Source organism: Callospermophilus lateralis, chromosome 7 (genome assembly GCF_048772815.1).
Source record: "Callospermophilus lateralis isolate mCalLat2 chromosome 7, mCalLat2.hap1, whole genome shotgun sequence".
Classification (NCBI taxonomy): Eukaryota; Metazoa; Chordata; class Mammalia; order Rodentia; family Sciuridae; genus Callospermophilus; species Callospermophilus lateralis.
Window position 1 is genome coordinate 14,340,737 of NC_135311.1, and position 21,611 is coordinate 14,362,347.

Consider the following 21,611-nt stretch of genomic DNA (forward strand, 5'->3'; position numbering starts at 1 on the left):
TGGCTTAACGGTGAGATCAAATAGATACCTATTTTAAGAAAAGGAGACAGTACTACCCTTATAAAGGGAGAAAGAAAGGGTACTATGGGGATAAAGACTGAAGGTTTGTACAGTACATATAATTTGAAGCATTATTATTTTTTTGGACATGTAATTATATACAATCCTGATGTTATAGAATGAATCTAAAAAATGTCCCCCCAAAGCGCATGTGTAGGTAGGTAGTATAGCAATGTTTGTAAGTGAAAAGTCTAGATTATGAGAGCCTCGTCAGTGGATTAATCCATTTGATGGAGTGTAACTGTAGGAAGGTCCAGCATGACTGGAGGAAGTAGGTCCCTGGGGGCATGACCTTGGACTATATTTATCCCTGTTCTCCCTCCCTCCTTCTTGACTGCCGTGAGCTGAGCAGCTTTCCTCTGTCGCAGCCTTCTGCCATGTTATTTCTGTGCTGTAGGTAACCAACCGTGGACTGAGATCAGTGAAACCATGAGCCTAGAATAAACTTTTCTCCTTCTAAGTTGTTCTTGTCAGGTATTTTCGTCACAGCCATGAAAAGCTGACTGACCCAGGTGACCTGGGGTACATCGGTAGACTCACATAGATATGAAAGATGACGATGCTATCATTCGTCATTTGATTCTTTTATGCAGCCAAAGAAAAACACTCTCAGGATTTTTAAAGGAAACTCTTTAGAATCCCTGCTGTCCCTTTGGAGTTAGATAAGAGACCTCCCAAGGTGGAGTTGATTCTACTTCGCAACTTCCCTTCTGTTTTGGTCAACATGGTGAAATATCAGACACAGGCTATTTATGAAATAAAGAGAGGTTTACTTTGTTTATTTTTTCTGGAGATTCAAGTCCACAATCAGGTGGCTTCATGGGTTTGGCCCTTTGGTAAGGGTAGCATATCACCCGGGGAGCATGTGTTTGAAGTGAAAGGTCACATGTTGAGCCAGGATTTATAAGTGGACATCTGCACTTTGCTGTGCTGTTTCTGGTAGGATGAGCATCTCTTCTTCCTTCCTCCTCCGACTTCCCACTGCTGGGATTCTTCAGGGGCCTGGGACAACTATGAGATGGAATGTTGAGATGCTTTTTTGGAAAAAAGTAAGGATGGGTCCAGAACAGAAAAGTTTCCAGTGATTCAAAAATATTCTGCGGGATGAGAGGAAAGCTATGAATCTCACAGAGGAAAAGAGTCACCTTTGGAGAATCAGAGTACACTTAGACAAAATTTACTGGGAGAAGAGGGTGAAAATGGTTTTGGGACATGAGTAAAAATTTGTACTAGAATGCACGCGATTTTCAGCAGCCCTGGGAAGTAATAGAAGCTCGAAAGCATGAATATACTTCCTTCCCCTTCTTAGTTCATAAGCTTCTCCATGTGGAAAATTGGGTAATTCCTACTCATGCATATGTATGAAGAGGCACTCTCAATGAAAGGTTTTTAAAGCTGGAGGAAATAAAAACATCAACTCTTCATGAAATATTACTCAAGACTAGAGTGATGGACACTCTATATGTCAGATGTGCTGCCCAGAAGTGATATGAGAAGTTAGGGAGAGAGCTCTAGGCTGGGTGGCCTCCAGAAGCCTAGTTATCAGTTGTCCCACAGTTAAGCAGAGGTCCCTGGAGGATCCTTAGTACATAGTAGGTGCTCAATAAATACTGCATGACAAAGCTAAGACAGGCTAGATCTGCTTGTTTGCTGCACTAAAATGTTCAATTTAAAAGTCCATTAAGGCTATTTTATCCTCTTGTTGGCCTTGTCCTGTACCTTCTTGGTGGCCTAAAAATAGCCCCAGAGAGGCGCAAAGCCCACTCAAGTGAATAGACACAGAAGAAAACTGAAACTAACTGTCAGAGTGATAAAAATTAAACCTCTGGATCTGTCTCTCTGGGCCTGGCCTTAGAGGGCATCTTTTGCACTAATAATGATGGAAAATCCAATTAGACCAACTTTAGGAAACTTCGAATAATTAAATACTCTCTACCAGGGAGAGAATTACCCTGTGGAGGAAGTAACAGGGGAATAGGGAAGACAGGCTGGTCCCAGTTCTATTATGAAACGACTATTTTTAAATTCATCACTCTGTGCTTCATTTTACCATTCTTGAATGCAGGAAAGAGAATTGATTCATGCATCTTAAGTGGGAAATTATGTGCAAATAAAACAATCATTTTTTCCCTTGACATCCCTCCCTGATACGAAGTGGGCGCTGGCCTGGGTGTCCATCAGGTCATCTTGACATTTCTTAGGACATAAATCTCTTTGAGAATTTGATAAAAATTGGATTTTTTTTTCTAGGAAAAAAAAAAATAACTCTCATACCTGCTTGCAAAATTTTAAATTTTAGGAGAATTCATGGACCCCATAGTCCTGCATGTTCATGAACTCCAAGGTGAGACTCCTTGGAATCAATAGGCATCATACGCCATCTGTTTGCATCTAAAACTTGGATAGTTTGTCATCAGGCAGTCATTCTACTACTTGAGTTTGGAGTAGCAGGAGGGATAAAAAACAAACCAATCTACTTTTCTTAGCGATTCGATGTTTGAATGATTAATGGATTTTACTTCACCAGCTCAGGAGACATTTGCATCTTATTAGAGGAGTCTTATAAGTCAAAACAAAGCAATCGTATATTGACGATCTTTGCAGGAGAGGGATTTGCATAGGGAGAGCCTTTATGATGTCCTTGGAATCATGGGAATTGTGAGGAAGTTGGCATAGGGTGTTTTGGTCTGGTTTTCACTACAGCGACTAAACAATTTTAGACCACAACAATTTTAGAGGAGGAAACATTTATTTAAGGGCTCACAGTTTCAGGGCTCTTAGTCCAGAGAAGGAGCCCTATTCCTCCGGGCTCAAGGTGAGACAGAAGAGTGTGGCGAAGGGAAGCATCTCACATGGTGATTGGAAGTAGAGAGTCTCCACTAGCAAGACACCAATATGTAGCCCAAAGTCACGCCACAATTCCCACCTCCTCCAGCCACACCCTGCCACTTCAGTTACTTCCCCTGTCAGGGGATTAATTCACTGATTAGATTAAAGATATAACCCAATCATTTCTCCTCTACACCTTCTTGCAGTTGTCTCACATGTGAGCTTTTGGGGGACACCTCACATCCAAACCCTATCCCCATAGGGTCTGGGTTCCTCACTGATGGAAAGACCAGTAATGATGCTGGGAAAGGGCCATGTGTTCCCAACATTAACCCCTAAGGCAAATAAACACTACTCTTGATTTGGAGCTCTTGTCCCTGTCTGACAAACCTTTAATGTTCATGGGTAATCTCTAGGGTGGTGGCAGGACATCTCACAGTGGCTGCTTGGACACTTAGCACAAAACCTCAGTCTAGATGCAATGTTGCAGTGCCCCTGTCCTCTAGCCTGACAGGATAAGCCCTCTGTGCAGTCATCTCTGCCCCACCCTCTACCCAAGTAGTGGAGATTGAACCCGTAGGCATTCTACTATGCACCTGCATCCCCAAACCCTTTTATTTTTAATTTGGAGATAGGATTTCACTGAGTTTCCCAGGCTGACCTCAAGCTTATGATCCTCTTTCCTCAGCCTCTAGAATTGCTCAGATTACAGGTATATACCCCATGCCCAGCATGTGGAGTCAGTTTTGTGTGTCTTGGTGTAGTTGAGAAGAAGGATGATGCTGTCACCGCCCTGAGATCGTAGCCAGATTGCTCTCTGGTAGCCAGACCTCAGACTGGAGCTGAAGATGGCTAGGCAGTTCAGAAGGTTATACATAGAATTCAGGAGTGATGGGATCAGAAGAACTGGATTGTCATAATCAGGAGACCCTGAAAAGCTGACTGTTGGGAATTGCAGCTTTTCCCAGTTTCTGACAACAATTATGATCAAACCACAATCAATTAAAAGGTGTCTCCTATGTTCGGCTTACATTGCTACCTATCAAATTCTTATTAATCTTTCAAGTTGTATTTTAAATGCTATACCCATCAGGAATTCTTTCCTCATTTCATTATCATCCACAGAATGAACACTTTATTTTATTTTTTTATGCGGTTCTAAGGATCAAACCCAGGATCTCACACATGCTAGGCAAGTGCTCTACCACTGAGCTACAACCCCAGGCCTGGACGTTTTATTTTTATTATTCTTTTGACCCCTGTGGCTATATAACCCTTCAGTCCCTCCTTTTATTATAGTTATTTATTATCTACCTTATATGTTTAATAGTGCCATGCTTTGGATCTGAAATGTCCCCCAGAGGTTCATATATTGAAGGCAGAAATATTATGAAGTCAGAATTTGAGGAAGCGATTGGATCATGAGGCTCTGACCTCATTGGTGGTTTAATCCATTGAGGGTTCGTATTTGATGGTAATTTGGAGATGTTGGAAACTTTAGGTAGTGGGGTGTCATTGAAGGAAGAGTATGTCTAGTCCCTGACCCCTTCCTCGCTCGTTTTTCCATGAGATGAGCAGCTTTCCTCCGACATGCCCTTCCACAGTGATATTTCTGCCTTGGAATCAGCTGAGTATGGACCGAAACCTCTGAAAATGTGAGAAAAAATAAATCTTTCCTACTTAAGCAGCTTTTCTCAGGTATTTTGTTCTAGTGGCAGAAAACTAACCAAGTAGAATCTACATTTTATTCGTCTTTGGGGCTCCTTGACCCCACTGTTTTACAAATAATTGTGTTCACTGTATCAGTTTAGTCCACTTCCCTTTAAACTTTTGCAAACATTTTCAGAGAGCAGGGATTCTCATTCTGTAGATTTTTATCTAGTATTGAATGGATGAATGAAACGACCAATCAACCAACAAACATTTGTTGGACATTGAGCGTAACCATATGTGAAGTATGGGGGGCGTGGTAAAATGTTAGCATTAGACAATTTGAATTTATGTTCTAACAGAAGATATTAAGCAGCCCATCAATTACTATTTAAAAGGCATTATTGCGATTAGGAACACTGAGAAACAAGAGGGTATTTGACCTTGTTTGGCTTTGCTCAGAGAGAGAGCACAGCCCTTCTTGGTGCTGTGGGATTAACCACTCAGCGGGATGCCTTTGAAAATGTGCATCCTTTCTCCTTCTGTTGAACAGGGATTCCAGCCCTGCCTGCCATCGCCATCATTGCTATGCAGTTAGCACTTTGCCTGAGGGGCCTTTGTCTTTTTTTGTGTGTTGTCTTGGCCTCTGACTTCATCTCTGGTCTCATTTGTTGCAGTTTTTACTATTAATTCATAACTTTCAGAAGATAGATGGGAGTAATGAAACCATAAAACTCAGTAAATGTGTTCACCTTCTTTTTATTAATAGCCCCAATAAAAGAATTTTTGGAGGGTTTGAGCAAGAAGAACCCTTGATAGATAGGGGCTGATGGATAGGATTTGCACGTGGGCTCATTGTCTCCATTAGCATGTGAATTAATCATTGAAAATGGTCTTGACTGCTGGGGGAACTGGAGTATTGCATGCACATTTCCTTTTAGACTTGAAGCGGCTGTCCATATAGTGGGCCAGTGGTCTGATCTGCCTATCCCCAAACCCAAACATTGTTTGGTGTGTGCACATACACAGGTATGTATGTGTATGCATGTCTGTATACTCACATGTATATACTTCCACTCACATACACACATCTATTTATGAGTATGGATGTAAGAATGTATGTGAAAAGAATTTTATTAGTAAAAGAGCTAAACCCAAATCCTTCCTAACTGCCTTTGTTCACTGATGGGAAAGACAAAGCCCTAAGGGAACAATTAAGTCTGTCAGATGCTTCAACTGATATAGAGGAATTTGACAAGCTAAATGTAGAAGAGAAACTGCAAGTGCTCATAAACCAGGTCTCAAGAGAGCCTTTGGTATCCCTGGCCTGGCCTCCCACCCATCTAGCACCCATGTATTTACATGAGCCTCATCCCTCAGGAGGTCAGAGCCACAATAAATTAATACGTATCTCCTCTCTAAGGAGATAGCAGCAAAATGTTTTGGATTGCACTTGCTTCCCTTTAGACCCATGTCATGTTTCTTGCAGTTGTTCCCACACTCAGGAAAGGGGAAGTAAGTAAGGGACGGGTAAAATGGAAACTGGGCAGTTGTATCAGGCTTAGCTTTCATCAGGGCAGCCGATTAACCATTATGTTGACCTCTTAACTTCACCCCCTCCCTACTTCCACATCACAGGCACAGCCTCAGCTCTCTAGCAGGGAAAAAGTCTTGGCAGCTTCAAAAGGCCATCAAAGTGCTGAGAAAGAGAGCGGGAGATCATCCAAGGCTAGGAGAAGCTCCCTCCCACCTTAGTGGCAGGTTCATGGTCAGCGCCATCTTGAAATGATGTGGACTGTGTCTTCTGTCTTTCTACATCTTGGGCCATTATTTTTCCTCTATTTTCTGTGGATCTTGAAACTATTTCTGCTTTGTTCTCTCTTTTTTAGCCTATAAATTGGCTCAGATTTCTCCATTTGAAAAAGAAAAGGTGCTCACTAACCTTCTTGCCCTTTTGCTCCTGAGATTTTTGGTCCAATTGGATTGGCTGACTGTGTTCCAAACCTGCCACATGCTTTTCAACAACTGGGCTTCCAGAGCCGCTCTACTGAGACTGTCCTTGCCAAGGCTACCCGTGATGTCTTTGTTGCTAAGTCCCCGCTCCCTCCCTGTCCACATTCCATTCAGTCTCTGGGAAGCACTTGATGCTGTGAACCTTGCAGTCCTTGTGGAGACTCCCTCCACCCCCAACTCCCATGATGGCCTTCTCTTGTTCCTTCTCTGATATAATTTTTTTTTTCTACTCAGTAGTGGTTTTTGCTGGCTCTTCCGGTTCTGCCCTTCATATAGATAGATGCTGTTAGTGGAATTCTCTCAATGAGTCCTTCTCTTCTTGTCCTGTGTGCTCTGCAGGGAATCTCATACTTACCATGGCCCTCAACCTCTGCCCTCTCAAGTCCTAATGACATCCAGATCTGTGCCTCTCATCCCTTATTTCCCATTGCCTCTTAGGGGAGTCAGTCTGAGTGCTTTTAGCCTCTCAAAGTTGAAATGTCTAGGACCAACCACACTTTTTCTTCTCTTTACCTGACTTCTCACCCTTCTCTTCCTTCTCTCTCCCTTGACCCATTTAATGTTTAATCCATCCACCAAGTCGCTCAGAGTCTTTTCCTTCCCCTTCCTTATTCTCAGATCCAGAGAAATAACCTGGGTCCACCTCCACATATTCCTGATTGCTACCCCTGCCTTTGTTAGGATTTCAGCATTTCTCGCTGGACTTAGCGGCTCAGTCTGGCTGCACAGACTCTGTTCTATATAACAGGTTACATGTGTGTCCTTCACCCACCTGTGCCTAGCACTCGACTTGCCAAACTCAAGTTCTCACTGAGGCTCTCATGTGTGTGGATGAGAAGACCAAAACTTGAGGATGAGAAGAGTCACCCAATGTCCCAGCTGTAAGCATCATGACAGGGATCCAAGTCCAGCCTTTCTTACTGGCAAATCCCAGGTCCAGATTCTTTCTGTTCCACAAACTTTCCATATTGCAGTAGCCTCCTGCTCCTGGCCTCTTCCAGTCCATCCTTCACACCACCATGACTTCTTGCAATAGCATTTGTCTGCTCAGACACCCAGTGGTATTCTGAGCCCACAAAGTAAAGTCCGAGTGCACAGCTGGGCTCCCCAAAGATGACCTTGATCTTTTAGTCCCACCTTCTACCAGTCTCTTGGCATGTCCTGCGTTCCCCGTGCCCAGGCAGACTGTACCTCACCACTCCAGCCATTTCTTTCCTAGTACGGTACCTGTTACAAAGAGTGTTCCTCCTTCCCATCTCTATGATGGATAGCTTTCTTTAGCCCCCAGACCTTCTATCCATCCCTCCCCGCTGTGTTCCCTGCCCAAGGAGGCTGACCTGTTGGACCTGTTGCAGAGCTCCTGTCAGGGGGCACATGATTCTCTCATCTGGATTCTGGAAACGCTCACTGCGCTGCCTCCTCTGGCCTTGGGATTTCAAGTGCGCCCCCCCCCCCACCGCACTGCATTGGCCCCTTTGATGTTTTCCTTCACTTTTGTAGATAGTCCCCTATTAACTTGCCTTGGATTCCTCAATTGATGTGCTTCCTGCCAGGACACTGATTGATATATTCCTCATTCCATAATTCTCACCACACCTTCTCCAAGGTGCAGTGCAGGTGGCAGCTGCCCTGTGTGCCTCTTCTGACTCACACAGGCAGACACTGCCTCCTTCTCCCAATCTCATAACACTCTGTTTCCACTCTGCACTTTCAGACCTCACCTGGCACCATCAGTACATTCAGCTCTTCAAGGGCAGACTCTGTATCCTTAGAGAACTGAAATGAGGCAGAGGAGGACTAGGTATAGAGTAAGATGCACATTTCCTTTTCTTTCTTGTTTCTTTTCTTATTTTGGGGCAGTACTGGGGATTAAACCCAGGGGCTGTCTATCTCAAAATAAAACAAAGGGGATGCAGCCCACTGTGTGAGGCCTTGAGTTTAAACCCTAGTACCACCAAAAAAAAAAAAAAAAAAAAAAAAAAGAAAGAAAGAAAAGAAAAGAAAGAAAGAAAAGAAAAAGAAATCTTACATGCTTCTTCCATTTTGCAGTTGAGAAAAACTGAGGCTCAGAGTGGTCAAGTAATTTTGAGAAACTGGAGGAGCCACAGCCTTACCTGTATCTTTGTGCCAGTTGTTATTCCTTCACATCACAGGACTCTAGTGTACCCAAGGGGAATGGAAAAGAAGTGTGAACCTTTGCTTATGATTTATTTTGCCCTGGAAAGTTTATGCATCATGCCACTCTCCACATAGTGCTTGAAGGAAAATATCCACCATCTTGAAAGTCAGAGGATAAATTATTCACAAAGAAGAAGAGAAAGCTAAATTTTCTAAGCAATCTCCCCCTTCTCCCCACTGCATACCACCAAAGTTGTGTCTCTGCTGTACGTGGTCTGTCGATTTTTCTCTTGGCCCTGTGGCTCTGGGGCAAAAGTTGTGTTTCTGAGCAAGAGCCTTCAGGAAGCCTGAGGGTCCTGAGAAGTATAGAAAGGATGGGCTAGCCCGCGCCCCCGCCCCATCCCCAAATGTGGACACACTTGAGTATATGAACTCAGTTAACAGAGAGGAAAGAATTGACAGCTTGTGTAAATGGATTTGTTTTTTGGGTTTTTTTTTTTTGTGTGTGTGTGTGTGTATGTGTGTGTTTTGTTTTGTTTTTTTTTTTTTTACAACTAACAGCAGGTGACAGTTATTTTGGAGAAATTATGAGTATTTGAGAGAACTTACAACCTTGAAGAATATGAAAGGGTTTTTGTATGGCGATTCTGTGAGGAATGCTGGCCTGTATTTTGCCTGCCTGTCACATATTGAACAAGAAGAAATTAAATTATCACGTGCTTGACATTTAGAAAATGCTATGGTGATGGTTTGTGGTTGATTCAAGTACAGCAGGGAAGATTTTAGTGGGACATAAGAAAGAACTTGTTAACAACAGTGAAATCAAAACACCAATTAGCCACTGAGATAGGCCACAAGGGTGCTTTAACTAGACTTTCAAAAGATAAATATGTATTTGTTCTGGCTCTTACCAGATTTTAGAATTCAATTGAATGCTTATTCCTTACTCTAGGTACACAGTAGATTTTTGCAACAATAATTTAGACATTTGTGTAATTCCTTAGAAATTAGCTCCTATATTTGCATTTCTATGCCTGCAGTTGAATAAATGAGTTTCACTATCTCTTGAGGTTTCTCCCAGCCCTGGAATCCCAGGCTTCCTTCCAGAATATACCATCATGAGCTAGGTCTGTGACATATGACCTAGGCATGGTGACAAGCAGATGACAAGCATACACTGGGGAAGATGCATCCCCAAACCTCAGTGTCTTTGGAAGTAAGGAGACCAGTTCCACCGTGGGCATCATTACTTGAGGTCATTACCCTTACTTCATGCCAAATAGCAGCCCTGGGAAAGTGAAATCTGAGGAAGGCAGTCTCCAAGTGGATAATGAGGAGTGAAAAAGATGGAAATTGAATTAACTTATAATAAAAGAAAAAGAGTTGAAATGATAAAGAGCCCTATAAATACAGAGGGAGGAAAGAAATAATCAGATAAAAGCAGTAATGACAGAGAAAATTTATCAATATGAAGGAAAATGTTATCTAAAGATAGTTAAAAGTAAATTAAGAGGAATGGTAAAAAGATACCATGTAGACACACAGAGATCCCCATGCATTCCTGCCATGATACGATACAACCAGTGGGGAACTTTTGTCATGGTGTGTGGACTTACTGCCTCCATAATTGTGAGCTCAGTAAATCTCTTTTCTTTGTAAAATAGTCTGCCTCAGGTTTGTCATTATGGTAGTGAAAAACAGACTAATACAGTGCCACATTCAAACTGGAGAACCACCTTTCTCTATCTCCAGAGAGTGATGTTGGGAGAACAGTGACTATTTCTGTTTGTTCTTCCATTTGACATGTCTAGATTTGCTTCCACAGTTCTAAGGTATTTGTACAAAATTTCTTGTATTACAGAATATTTGCCCATCTAATATCTCATGGGAACCTTATGACCACCCTGTAAGACATTTTTATTATTCTCACTTCAAGGATGAGAGATGGGAAAGAATTTACTAGAGGCCCCTTGGCCAGGTGTAAATCCTCTGGCCTCAGGTTCTGTGCTTTGTGCTGTAGCAGGAGAGAGTTCTGGAGTAAGACTGGGATGACTGGATAAGCCTCAGCAGTGTTTGATTGACAGGAGAAGGCATGGAAGTTCCTCTGTGGCTCTGGAGTGGGGAGATACATGGCTGTAGACATGTTGTCAGCTGTGCAGGTGGCTCAAGACCTTTCCCGTTCTCTTCAGCCAAAAAGGTTCTACATCAGCAGGTGGATCCCCAAGAATGAGGCTTTAGGAAGGATGCTAATATCTGGGAGAATATGGCTGTATTAGGGTTCTCCAGATAAAGAGAACCAATATATGAGAAAGAGAAGGTATATATGTGTGTGTATTATACACATGTATATGTACAAACATCTACATACATAAAAATATTATAAAGAATTGGCTCACATGATTCTAGAGGCTAGGAAGTCCCAAGATCTGTATTTGGTGCTTTTTTTTTTTTTTTTTTTTTTGCCATACTGGGAATCAAACCCACGGGCTCATGCGTGCTAGGTGAGCACTCTTCCAACTGAGCAACACCCCCAACCCCCAAGATCTGTATTTGGGAAGCTAGAGACCCAGGGGAGCTGATGTATGGTTCTTTTCTTAGTGAAAAGACCTGGAAACCAGGAGAACTGTTGGTTTAAGTTCTGTTTTGAAGGCTGGTAGGCATGAGACCCAAGAAGAGGATTCACACAGGAGGAGATCTCTGTTACTCAGCTTTTTTTGTACTATTCAGTTCTTTAATTGTTTCAGGGCATGCAGTCTGCTTTGTCCAGTGTTAATCTAATCTAGAAACACCCTCACAGATACACTGAGAGTAGTATTTGGCCAGATGCCTGGACACCCGTGGCCCAGAATAGTTCCCATATAAAATTAACCATCAAACTGGCTGTGTCATTTTAGAGCTCATTATTTCAGAGAGAAAGATGACAGAGCAAAAACTGGTCTCATGGCCAGAGGCTGAGCCACATCTCCTGCCTTTTTCATATTTTTATTTTGAGACGGGGTCTTGCTAAGTTACTGAGTGCCTCACTAAGTTGCTGTCACTGGCATTGAACTTGTTATCCTCCTGCCTCAGTTTCCTGAGCCACTGGAATTATAGGCACGTGTCACTGCACTGGCTAGGGATGAGAATTTTAAGACAACAGTTCAATATAAATTACTTCAGTTAGTCCCCAAGGACTATCAAGAAAAATCATGCTGCTACCCAGGTTTCCTTAAACCATTCTTTAAAAAGTACATACCCTAGAAGGTGAGGCTTAAAAACAGGTAAGAGTACAAAGGAACAACCATTACAGAGAGCTGAAACCCTGGCTGAAGACGAGAGACAAAGAATGGAAAGAGAGTTGGCACATATGGAGAAACTCTCAAGTCCCATTTTTATAACCATCTTTCTTATTTTTCCCCTGTCAAATAGAGAACTGATCTTCAAATTAGAAACAGCAAAACATATGTGATTTTAAAAAAAGAAGATGTTCAAAAACCATGAGGAAAAATAAAGGCATCCAGAACTCCTCTCAGTGTGTTCAGACCTCAGTTACTTGGGTCCTAAGAAAATGTGACTGTAAAATAGTGATCGGTCATCTTTGCAAAATCATGAGGAATGGATATTAGAAGACTGCAAGATTAAGACATCTCACTTTTTAGGAAACAGTAAAATCTGGGTCCAGGAATTAAAAACTAGTGAATTTGTCATTGCTGCTGGAAAAAATTCTAGAAGAGATCATTGGGCAGATGGTCTAACATAGTCCGGAAAAGAAAAAGGTGATTGCTGGGAGCCAGTCCTGGAAACCAGGAAATATGCCTTAGAGCAGGTATGCAAACTAACTTTAAACATTTGAGTTGACCACAGAGTGAGCTAGAAAGTGAGATGTTATAACTAAAGAAAAAACATGATTAGAGATGGTCTGCTAAAAATTGCATTCTTGGGCAGAAAAGATTTATGCAAATATACTCTCTGTGCTCTTCAGATTGCTTTATGAAAAGTACATTCGGTTATGTAAACTATATTTTAAGAGATTCATTGGCAAATTGGTATATGTACAAAAAAGGTTAACAAGGAAATGAAACTTGTATTTACTAAGCAAGCAACTTGCTATGTGTTAGGCATTGTGTTAAATGCAGCATGATGTGTTTGTATACCCAAAACAAGGCCTTTAAGAGATCATAATATGTCTATTTTGGATGAGGAAACAAAGGATTATGTCAGCTAAGTAACTTGCCCAAGGCCAGTAGCTAGGACCTAGTACAGCTAAGCCTTGAACCTGGATTTTTATCACCCCAAAGCTCAAGTTCTTCCCATAATACAAACCTGCCAGAGGGAGAAGGGATGTGATGGGCTTGTTGAGGAACTATTGAAGAGAAGAGGAAGTGTTTGTCTTTAAAAATGAAAGGAATAGGGGCTGGGGATGTGGCTTAAGCGGTAGAGCGCTTGCCTGGCATGCGTACGGCCCAGGTTCGATCCTCAGCACCACATACAAACAAAGATGTTGTGTCTGCCGAAAACTAAAAAATAAATATTAAACGTCTCATTCATATTCTCTCTCTCTCTCAAAAAAAAAAAAAAAATGAAAGGAATATAAACATGGTGGTTGTTTCCAAATGTTCAGATCACTGCCACTTGGAAGAAGGCTTAGATTTGTGCTCTGAGGCCTCAGAGGATAGCACCAGGGCAGTAGTGTAGACGGAATAAGAGCAGTTACCATTTAGTAACCATTTGTGATAAGTTAATCCTTCTTAATACATTCATTCTTTAAATCTGATGAGGGAAAAACAAATTTACCTCTAGATTAATAGTCTGGAAGGAGGGTATTGATGATGGGTTTGGTGACTCTTTTATCTCTTTGTCAACTTGAATTCCAATATTATACTAAACTCAAAATCCAATTTCTCCAAGAAATTATTTTTCTTTTGCTCATTTTGGGAAGTTTATGGACCTAAGAATCTGCAGAATTTTATTGCCATGGCTTTAAGCACAACAGTTTTAATAGTAAGTAAAATTACAATTCTTTGCATATTTTAAAATAAAAGCAAGAAATCTTAGAAAATTTAAAGTGGGAATAAAGCCTTGTGAAACCTTAGGAATTATTATTAACTCATGCAAACTGCTTCAGTATCCTGCCTTTGAGTTTGTAAGAATTAAGAAGATTGACTTGGACAGTTTATGGAAGCAGGATCGGAAGGACTCTAATCTTAATCAGACAGATGAAGAGGGAAGGTGGAAAGTAAATCCTCCCTATTCCCTGAAGTGCTCACGTTTCTTCCCCAGTTTTAAACACCCACTCATTTACAGCCCTTAAGAAAATTTGAGTTGTGAACACTGAGTGCGATGCCTGTAATCCCAGTAATTTGGGAGATTGAGGTAGGAGGATCATAAGTTTGAGGGCCACCTGGGCAATTTAGCAAGACTCTGTCTCAAAATAAAAAAGGTCTGGAGGTGTAGTGCAGAGGTAAAGTGCCTTGGGTTCAATCCCCAGTGTGAAAGAAAGGAAGGAAGGAAGAAGGAAAAAAGGATGGAAAAGAAAAGAAGGAACAGAAACAAAAGAAAAGAAAACCAAGTCGTGGAGAGCAAGGGTTCTTGGAATATATTTCTAGATCTGGGAGTTTGGACTTAAGCCTTTAATTTGTTGATTTATTAACTCGTTGATGAATGAGGTCATATGGAAAAACTCTGCTGCTTGGTTGTGCTGGTGGAAACTTTTCTAAGCAGGAACTAAATGACTGTTTGCTTAGCTAGAGGTTATTTGCTTCTCAGAACAACACATTACATTTCTGAACTCGGACCCAGCAAGCAGAGCACTTTCCAGAGAGCTCCAATCCAGAGGGAGTGGCTGTACACAAGTACAGGTTGTCATCAGACTTTCTGAAGTACTTTGTCTGTTAAGGTTACTTTAACCTTAGCTCACCACTGTCCCTGAGTGCCTTCCACATCTGTGTCATGTTGGCATGCCAGTTCACATTCATCTCTGCAGCATCAGTTTTAAATCCAGTTCTTGGTCCTTAGGGTGTTACATAATAAATTAAAAACCCAAAATCAAAGGAGTTTTATGTGCAATGCATTTGAACTAACTGGACCTGACTTCCTGTGGGGAAAATGAACAGCTGAGCTGACTACATTATAGGTGCTCATTAATGACTGTAGGAATGCCTTGCCTCCTTCCTGAATAGGCATCAGGAGTCTCCCATGTGCCAATCACTGTGGTGGTCCTGGGGATGCCACGATGTGGTCCTTGTTCCTTCAAGGAGCTCTTGTTTAAAACATCATAGTGTGAGATGCATGCTTTGGCACAGGTGAGCCACAGGGGTTCAGCAGTTCAGATTGCAAAAGGAAAGGAAAGTCTTCCCTGAGCCAAGTCCAGAATGATGCCAAGGGTGCTCACAGTGGTTGCAAAGGCAGGAAGAGGTATGAAGTTAGTCCTGCAGGCCTGCATAGGTTGGGACTATGGAGGTGTACAAGAGCAGAAGGCAAATACCCTCTGCTAAGGAGTTTAAGATTCTGTCCTGGAGGCAGTAGGAAGCCTTTGCAATGATGCAATGAAATTCATGTTTTTAAAACCACCACTTTGCTTCATCTCACTTCAATTAGATGATGGCCAAGCCATCAAGAATACAAAAAATAAGAAATGTAAGAGAAGATGTGGGGAAAAAGGAACACTTACACACTGTTGATGGGTTGTAAATTAGTACAACCACTGTGCAAAATCAGTATGGAGGTTACTTAAAAGACTAGGAATGGAACCACATACAAACCCTGTTCTAGCACTCCTCGGTATTTAGCCTGAAGAATTAAAGTCATTATAGTACAGTGATACATGCATACCCATATGTATAACAACACAGCTCACACAGTCACATTATGGAATCAGCCCAGGTGTCTGTTAGTGGATGAGAGGATAAATGTGGATATACATACACAGCAGAATTTCATTCAGTCATAAAGAAGAACAAAATTGTCAGTTTCAGGAAAGTGGATGGAACTTGAGAGCATTATGTTAAGTAAAATTAAGTGAAATTCAGAAAGTTAAGGGTCGTGTTTTCTTTCCTATGTGGAAGCTAGAGAGAAAAAAGGGATAAAAGATAGAGGCAGATCTCATGAAAACAGAAGGGAGATTAGTACAGAAAGGGAACCAGGGGAGGAAGGAGAGGAGGAAAGGGAAGGTAGTAAGGAGTGAAATTGACCAGATTATATTGTTCTCTTGTGTGCATGTACAAATATGTAACAATGAATACCACTATTTTAATGCACCAATAAAAATGTCTAAATAGAAAAAAAATAAAAATAGCTGGGAGCAGTGGTGCAAGCCTGTAATCCCAGTGGCTCAGGAGGCCGAGACAGGAGGATTGCAAGTTCAAAGCCAACCTCAGCAATTTAGCAAGGCACCAAGCAACTCAGTAAGACTCTGACTCTAAATAAGATGCAAAATAGGGTTGAGGATGTGGCTCAGTGGTTGAGTGCCCCTGAGTTCAATTCCCAATACCAAAAAAAGAAAATCTATCACTTTGCTAGCAATATAGGGGATGCATTGGCAATTGGTGAGCTAAGAAGCAGAGACGCACCCTATAGAGGCTATTGCAAATATCCTGGTGGGAAAAAAAAAGAAAGAGAGAGAGACCTAAGGCAGTCTTGTGGAGCTTAAGAGAAACAGAGACATCAGGGAGGTGCAGGAACTTAGTCATAAGTGATGGATATTGAGGAAGAGTAGAGGAACAAGTCAAGTATGTCCCTTAGTTTTCTTACTTGATTCGATATGATTCCCCTCAGCAAAATGAGGCTCAGGAGGAGGAAGGCCATGTTGACTTCCAGAATTAGGGGGATGATGGTGAGATCAGGTTGGGAGTCTAATGAATTTGAGAAGCTTGAGAGACATTCATGAGGGGACGTCTGAGAGGGATGGCCAAATGAGCCTAGAGTTCAAGCAGGAGGAGCTGTAGTACCACTGTTGGCTTGTCCCTTTATGGGAAGGCAGTTTGGCCTTAATAGAAATTCAGGGACTCTATGGTCTTGATAACTTTAGACAGCTCTCTTGGAAGCCATGTTATCAATTTGGGGATCATTTAGAGGTGGTAGAAATGTGAGATGTATTGAAATGACTCCTAAAGAGTTCAGCAGAGAAACCGTGGTCCCCAAGGTGAACCTGGGATTCTTCCCAGTGTTGTTGTTCTCTCTCGCCCATTCTTCTTTTGAATGTCCCCCTAAGGCTCCTGCAAGAAAATCTCAGTTATTAGACTATGGAGAAAGGGCATTGGTAAAGAGACGTAAAAAGACACTTTACTAAATATGTCATCTTCTTAATAACCCTGCAAGATCATTAACAGTCCCATTTTACAGTTAACACAACTGAACCTCTGAGGGGTTACATAGCTTACCTCATAATAAGTAGTAAAGTTATAGGTCGAGTTTTAGACTGGTAAAGTTTCATTGTTTTTCTCTTATATAATACTAACTTATATTTTAGAAATAACAGGCCTATTCACCCCCAGATGAAAGTTCCTAGTGTTGTTATTGAGGAAAAAAAAAAAAAAAGTTTTGTGGAAAGGATTTGGCCCCAGTCCCATATATCAAGAGCAATACTCTCTCTGGATTACCCCAAACTGATTCCCTTGATGCATCCCCTACACCTCACTTCCCCACCTCCTCCTACAATGGTCAGGTCTGGTGGTTCTTATGGTGCCCTAGTCTAGGTCCAGTTAATCCACTCAAGACCCTACCACCATGGCCATACTTATAATGTTTCCCCTTTCTTTCCACCTCCACTTTTCTCTCATTTCCTTACACCCTAAGCAATCATAGGGATCCTTTAGTTCTAAGGAAGCATACAAAGTCAGTGCTCTGCTCGGAAGCCTCTGATGATTTCTCAACTCACTGAGAACACAAGGCCTCCTTTTTATAAATTTAAATTTTAACTTTTTAATGATTTTTAGTTATAGATGGACACAATACCTTTAGTTCATTTATTTATTTTTATGCAGTGCTGAGGATCGAACCCAGTGCCTCATATGTGCTAGGCAAGAGCTCTACCACTGAGTTACAACCCTAGCCCAAAGGCTTTTTGTTTTTCAAGGTCTTCTGTATTCTGTCCTCTGGCTGCTACTCTGATCCTGTTACTGACCATATTTGCTCCACCTGAACCACACTGTCTGTTTCTCAAGCACCTCTAACACGTTCTGTACCCAGCAGGGCTTGTAGTCTTCCTGTACTTACTTCCTGAAGTGGTTTTGCCTAGCTATCTGTGTGACCACTCTTTTGAAAATAGCTGTCCCCACCATGCTCCATCTCTGTTCTGCCTGAGTTTTCTTCATCTCACTTGTGTATTGACATCCACATGTTAGCCCAATGAGTTCAAAGGCTTTGTCCGATTCTCACTACATCCCCAGCTGCTAGGGTAGCACGTAGCATTTACAGCACTACTTGAATTGTGGAATTAATACGTGGAAGCCATGGTCCTGGCAGAGAAGTAGAGTCACTATGACCAAGGACCTGCAGTAATGAAAAGGAGTATCTTGGTTTTCCCAACATGGTTAGCATTATTAGTTCCCCAAGGTTCCTCATTTGTGGATAATTGTGACCAGTTATCAGAAAACTTGTATACATTTCCCTGGGTTAGATTTGTTATCTGATAAAGGAATGATTTTTCTTCAAACACAGAAGTCACTAGGACAGATTTGCTGCCTTGGGAAATGACTGACAATAGTGTGGTTTCTCATGTTGCAGTCCCAAATCTGGAAGTCACTCATAGGAGTATCTATGTTTATGGCGTCCGTTGAATATACTTCCTATATGGTGGCTTTTTGATGCTGTAGGAAAAAGACTTCCTTTGATAACCTGACTTCAATGTCCTTAGTCAAAAGTTTTCCATTGGAGCCCTGGATGCCATTTTCAGCACATTTTTCTGTTGTTCTTCTTTTAGGATCTTCTATGTCTCTCATGACTCCCAAGACTTGAAGATCTTCAGCTATATCGCTCGAGATGGTGCCAGCAATATCTTCAGGTGTAACGTCTTTAAGTCCAAGAAGAAGGTAAAGGAGCAGTCATTGGTTTTCTATAATGTTCCTCTGATGGTCCCAGCACATCCCCAACATAGACCAGTCTCCCTGTTAAAGATTTGGAGGTGGCTGTTTTGATGCCAGACGTGGAGGAACTGTCATTTTTCCTATGTAATGAAATTCTCTTTTAGTTTCATCTGAACTTTGACTTGGTTACATGTAAACAGTTGGAGAGGGATTGGCCATTGGATAAGTATTTTGCAACAGGAGCAGGTAGTTGACACGAGGAATGAGGCTGACCTCAGTGTGCATTAGAAAGGAAGCATTGCCATGGACTAAGGTGATCCTTCTGATCAGTGGGTCAGTGGGCTTCAAGTCATGACCCTTGGAATCTGGTTTAGACTTAGGGTATGATATTGGTTTTCCTGGGTAATTATTTTGTTAAGGTGGCCTTGATACTTGAGTAAATGCAACCTTTTCAGTTCTGTAGAGGTATTCTTCTTTGCCATTCCTCCAGGACCTAACACAAAGAACTGGGGTTTTGGATATCTCCATGGGGGTTAGGAAACCTAGGATTTAGCCCCACCTGAAAGATGTTATGTTCCCCACTATAATTCTCACTTCCTTAGATATAATGTGCTAATAGCCTGGGAACTATTATTCTTCTGAAGAGATTTTGGAAAGCCCTGTACTGGGGCCTTTAAGAGCCCTTATTGATCTACTATTTCTAGAGACAAACCACTACGTCTGACTTCCTGTGAGGCCTTCTCACCTTCTTCCTGCATACTTCCTTTGATTCTATGTAATATCTTATGCTTTAAGGCATTTTTAATAGATTCATGGTCATCTCACCTTTGTCGAGTGGGGGATGATAATAATAACACATGACAAGGTCAAGATAACTAATACAGATGTTCCTTGACTAATGATGGGGTTGTGTCCCAATAAACCCTTCCTCAGCTGAAAATGCCTTTAATATACCCAATCTACTGAACATCCTAACTTAGTGGTAGATTTTACAGTACCAGTGGTTTCCTCTTATGATAACATGACTGACCAGCACTAAGGCTCCTGTCACTGCCCAGCATTGCAAGAGTATCCTACTACATATCACTAGCTTGGGAAAAAATTAAAATTCAAAATTTGAAGTAGAACTTCTAATGAGTACATATAGCTTTTTGCACCACCATAAAGTCAAAAAGTTGTTATGTCTGACCATCCTAAGTTTGGTTGTATATATGTCCTGTTTTTCCTATCATAACTCCATAAAGGGAATTACAACTTGCTAACTTGCCTCTCCTCTAAGGAGATGTGCACCCTTACGCACCCAGCTCTCAGACTTAATTTTAATCATTCATTCATTTATTTTTGTAGTACTAGAGATGGAACCAAGGGCCTCATGCTTGCTAGGCAAGTGCTTTACCACTGAGCTGCGCTCCAGCCCTCAGGCTTTTTAAATGCAAATCATGAAATTGGATGGAAAGTGCTAAAACTAGAGAGATGAGAGGGAAAAGGGGTAAGTTCCCAGACTTCGCTTCTAGATAATAATACAGTTGAGAGAAAGAGAATGTGAGGAGGCCAGGTTGAACTGCTATCAAAACACTGATAGAAGCTCATGTAGGAAGAGGGAGGAAAGAAGGCTAGAGGTGGGAGACAGGAGGGCCTGGGAGAGACGGTCTGACCCTCCTTACAGCTGTAGAGGATCTGGGGAAGAGAGAAAGGAAACTCAGGTTAGACCATCTCTAATATTCTCTGACAAGTGTCTAAAGACTGAAATTCCCTTAATTCATTTTGAGTCCTTGACTATGCTTCTGACTTCAGTTTTGTACATAGACTGGACCATGTAAAGTTTTTAATTTAATAGAGTTACAAATAACAATCATTTACCAAGTGCTTTGATAGTTAATCTTATTTTGATATCTTTCTAATGTGTATGTAGGAAAGGTAAGATAGTTAATTCTCGCCCCAGTTTTAGAGATGAGTAAACTAAGGCTCAGAGAGACTAAATGGCTTACTCACATTCCCACTGAAAAGCATTGGCTATAACCAGGGAGATATATAGAACAAAAGAATTTTTTAGCAAAGAACCTAGGTAAAGGAGACTATTATATTTGTGGGCTATTTTCTTTTCTCCTCCTCTTCTTCCTCCTTCTTCTCCTTCCTCTGCCTCTTCTTCCTCTTCTTTCCCTCCTCCTCCTTCTTCCTATACCTCTTCTTCTTTTTCCCTCCTCCTCTTTTCTCTTCCTCTTCCTCTTCCACTTCTCCTTTCTCCTCTTATTCTTCTCCATCCTCTTCCTCCTCCTCCTTCTCCTCCTCCTCCTCCTCCTCCTCATCATCATCAGAAGTTGAACCCAGGGATGCACTGTCACTGAGCTATATCCCCAGTCCTTTTATTCATTTTTTATTGTTTCTTTTTATAGTTACACATGACAGTAGAATCCGTTTTGATGTAGTAGTAAAAGCATGGAATGTATCTTGTCTAGTTCAGATCCCAGGACTCTCTGTCCCCTTTCCTTTCCCCACCCCCTCCTCCCTTCCCTCTATTGATCCTTCCACCATTTATCTTTAGGTTTTTTAAATTAATTTCTCGTGGAGTCACTCAATGGTGAGATTCACTGTAGTATATTCGTGTATAAATAGGAAAGTTAGATCATTCCACTGTCTTTCCTTGTCTCATTTCCCTTCCCTTCAATCCCCTACTCCACTGAACTTTTATTCTTCCTTCCCCCTTATTGTGGGTTAGCTTCCATATTCCATTGACAACATTCGACCTTTGATTTTTCTGGGATTGGCTTATTTTACTTAGCATGATAGTATCCAGATTCATCCATTTACCAGCAAATGTCAAAAAGTCATTTTTCTTTATGGCTGAGTAATACTCCATAGTGTATATATAGCTCATTTTCTTTATGCATTCATCTGTTGAAGGGCACCTAGACTGACTCCATAGCATAACTATTGTGAACT

General features: G+C 41.5%; 1 protein-coding gene across 2 annotated transcripts in view; it reads left to right on the forward strand.

The window, feature by feature from the left end:
- Window positions 1-21,611, forward strand: part of Nos1ap (nitric oxide synthase 1 adaptor protein) — a 294,816-nt gene that overhangs the window by 235,447 nt on the left and 37,758 nt on the right. For both annotated transcript variants that reach the window (XM_076861497.1, XM_076861498.1), the window contains exon 5: window positions 18,569-18,677. In XM_076861497.1, coding sequence (XP_076717612.1) covers window positions 18,569-18,677 — 109 coding nt within the window. The remainder of the gene's footprint in view (window positions 1-18,568; window positions 18,678-21,611) is intronic.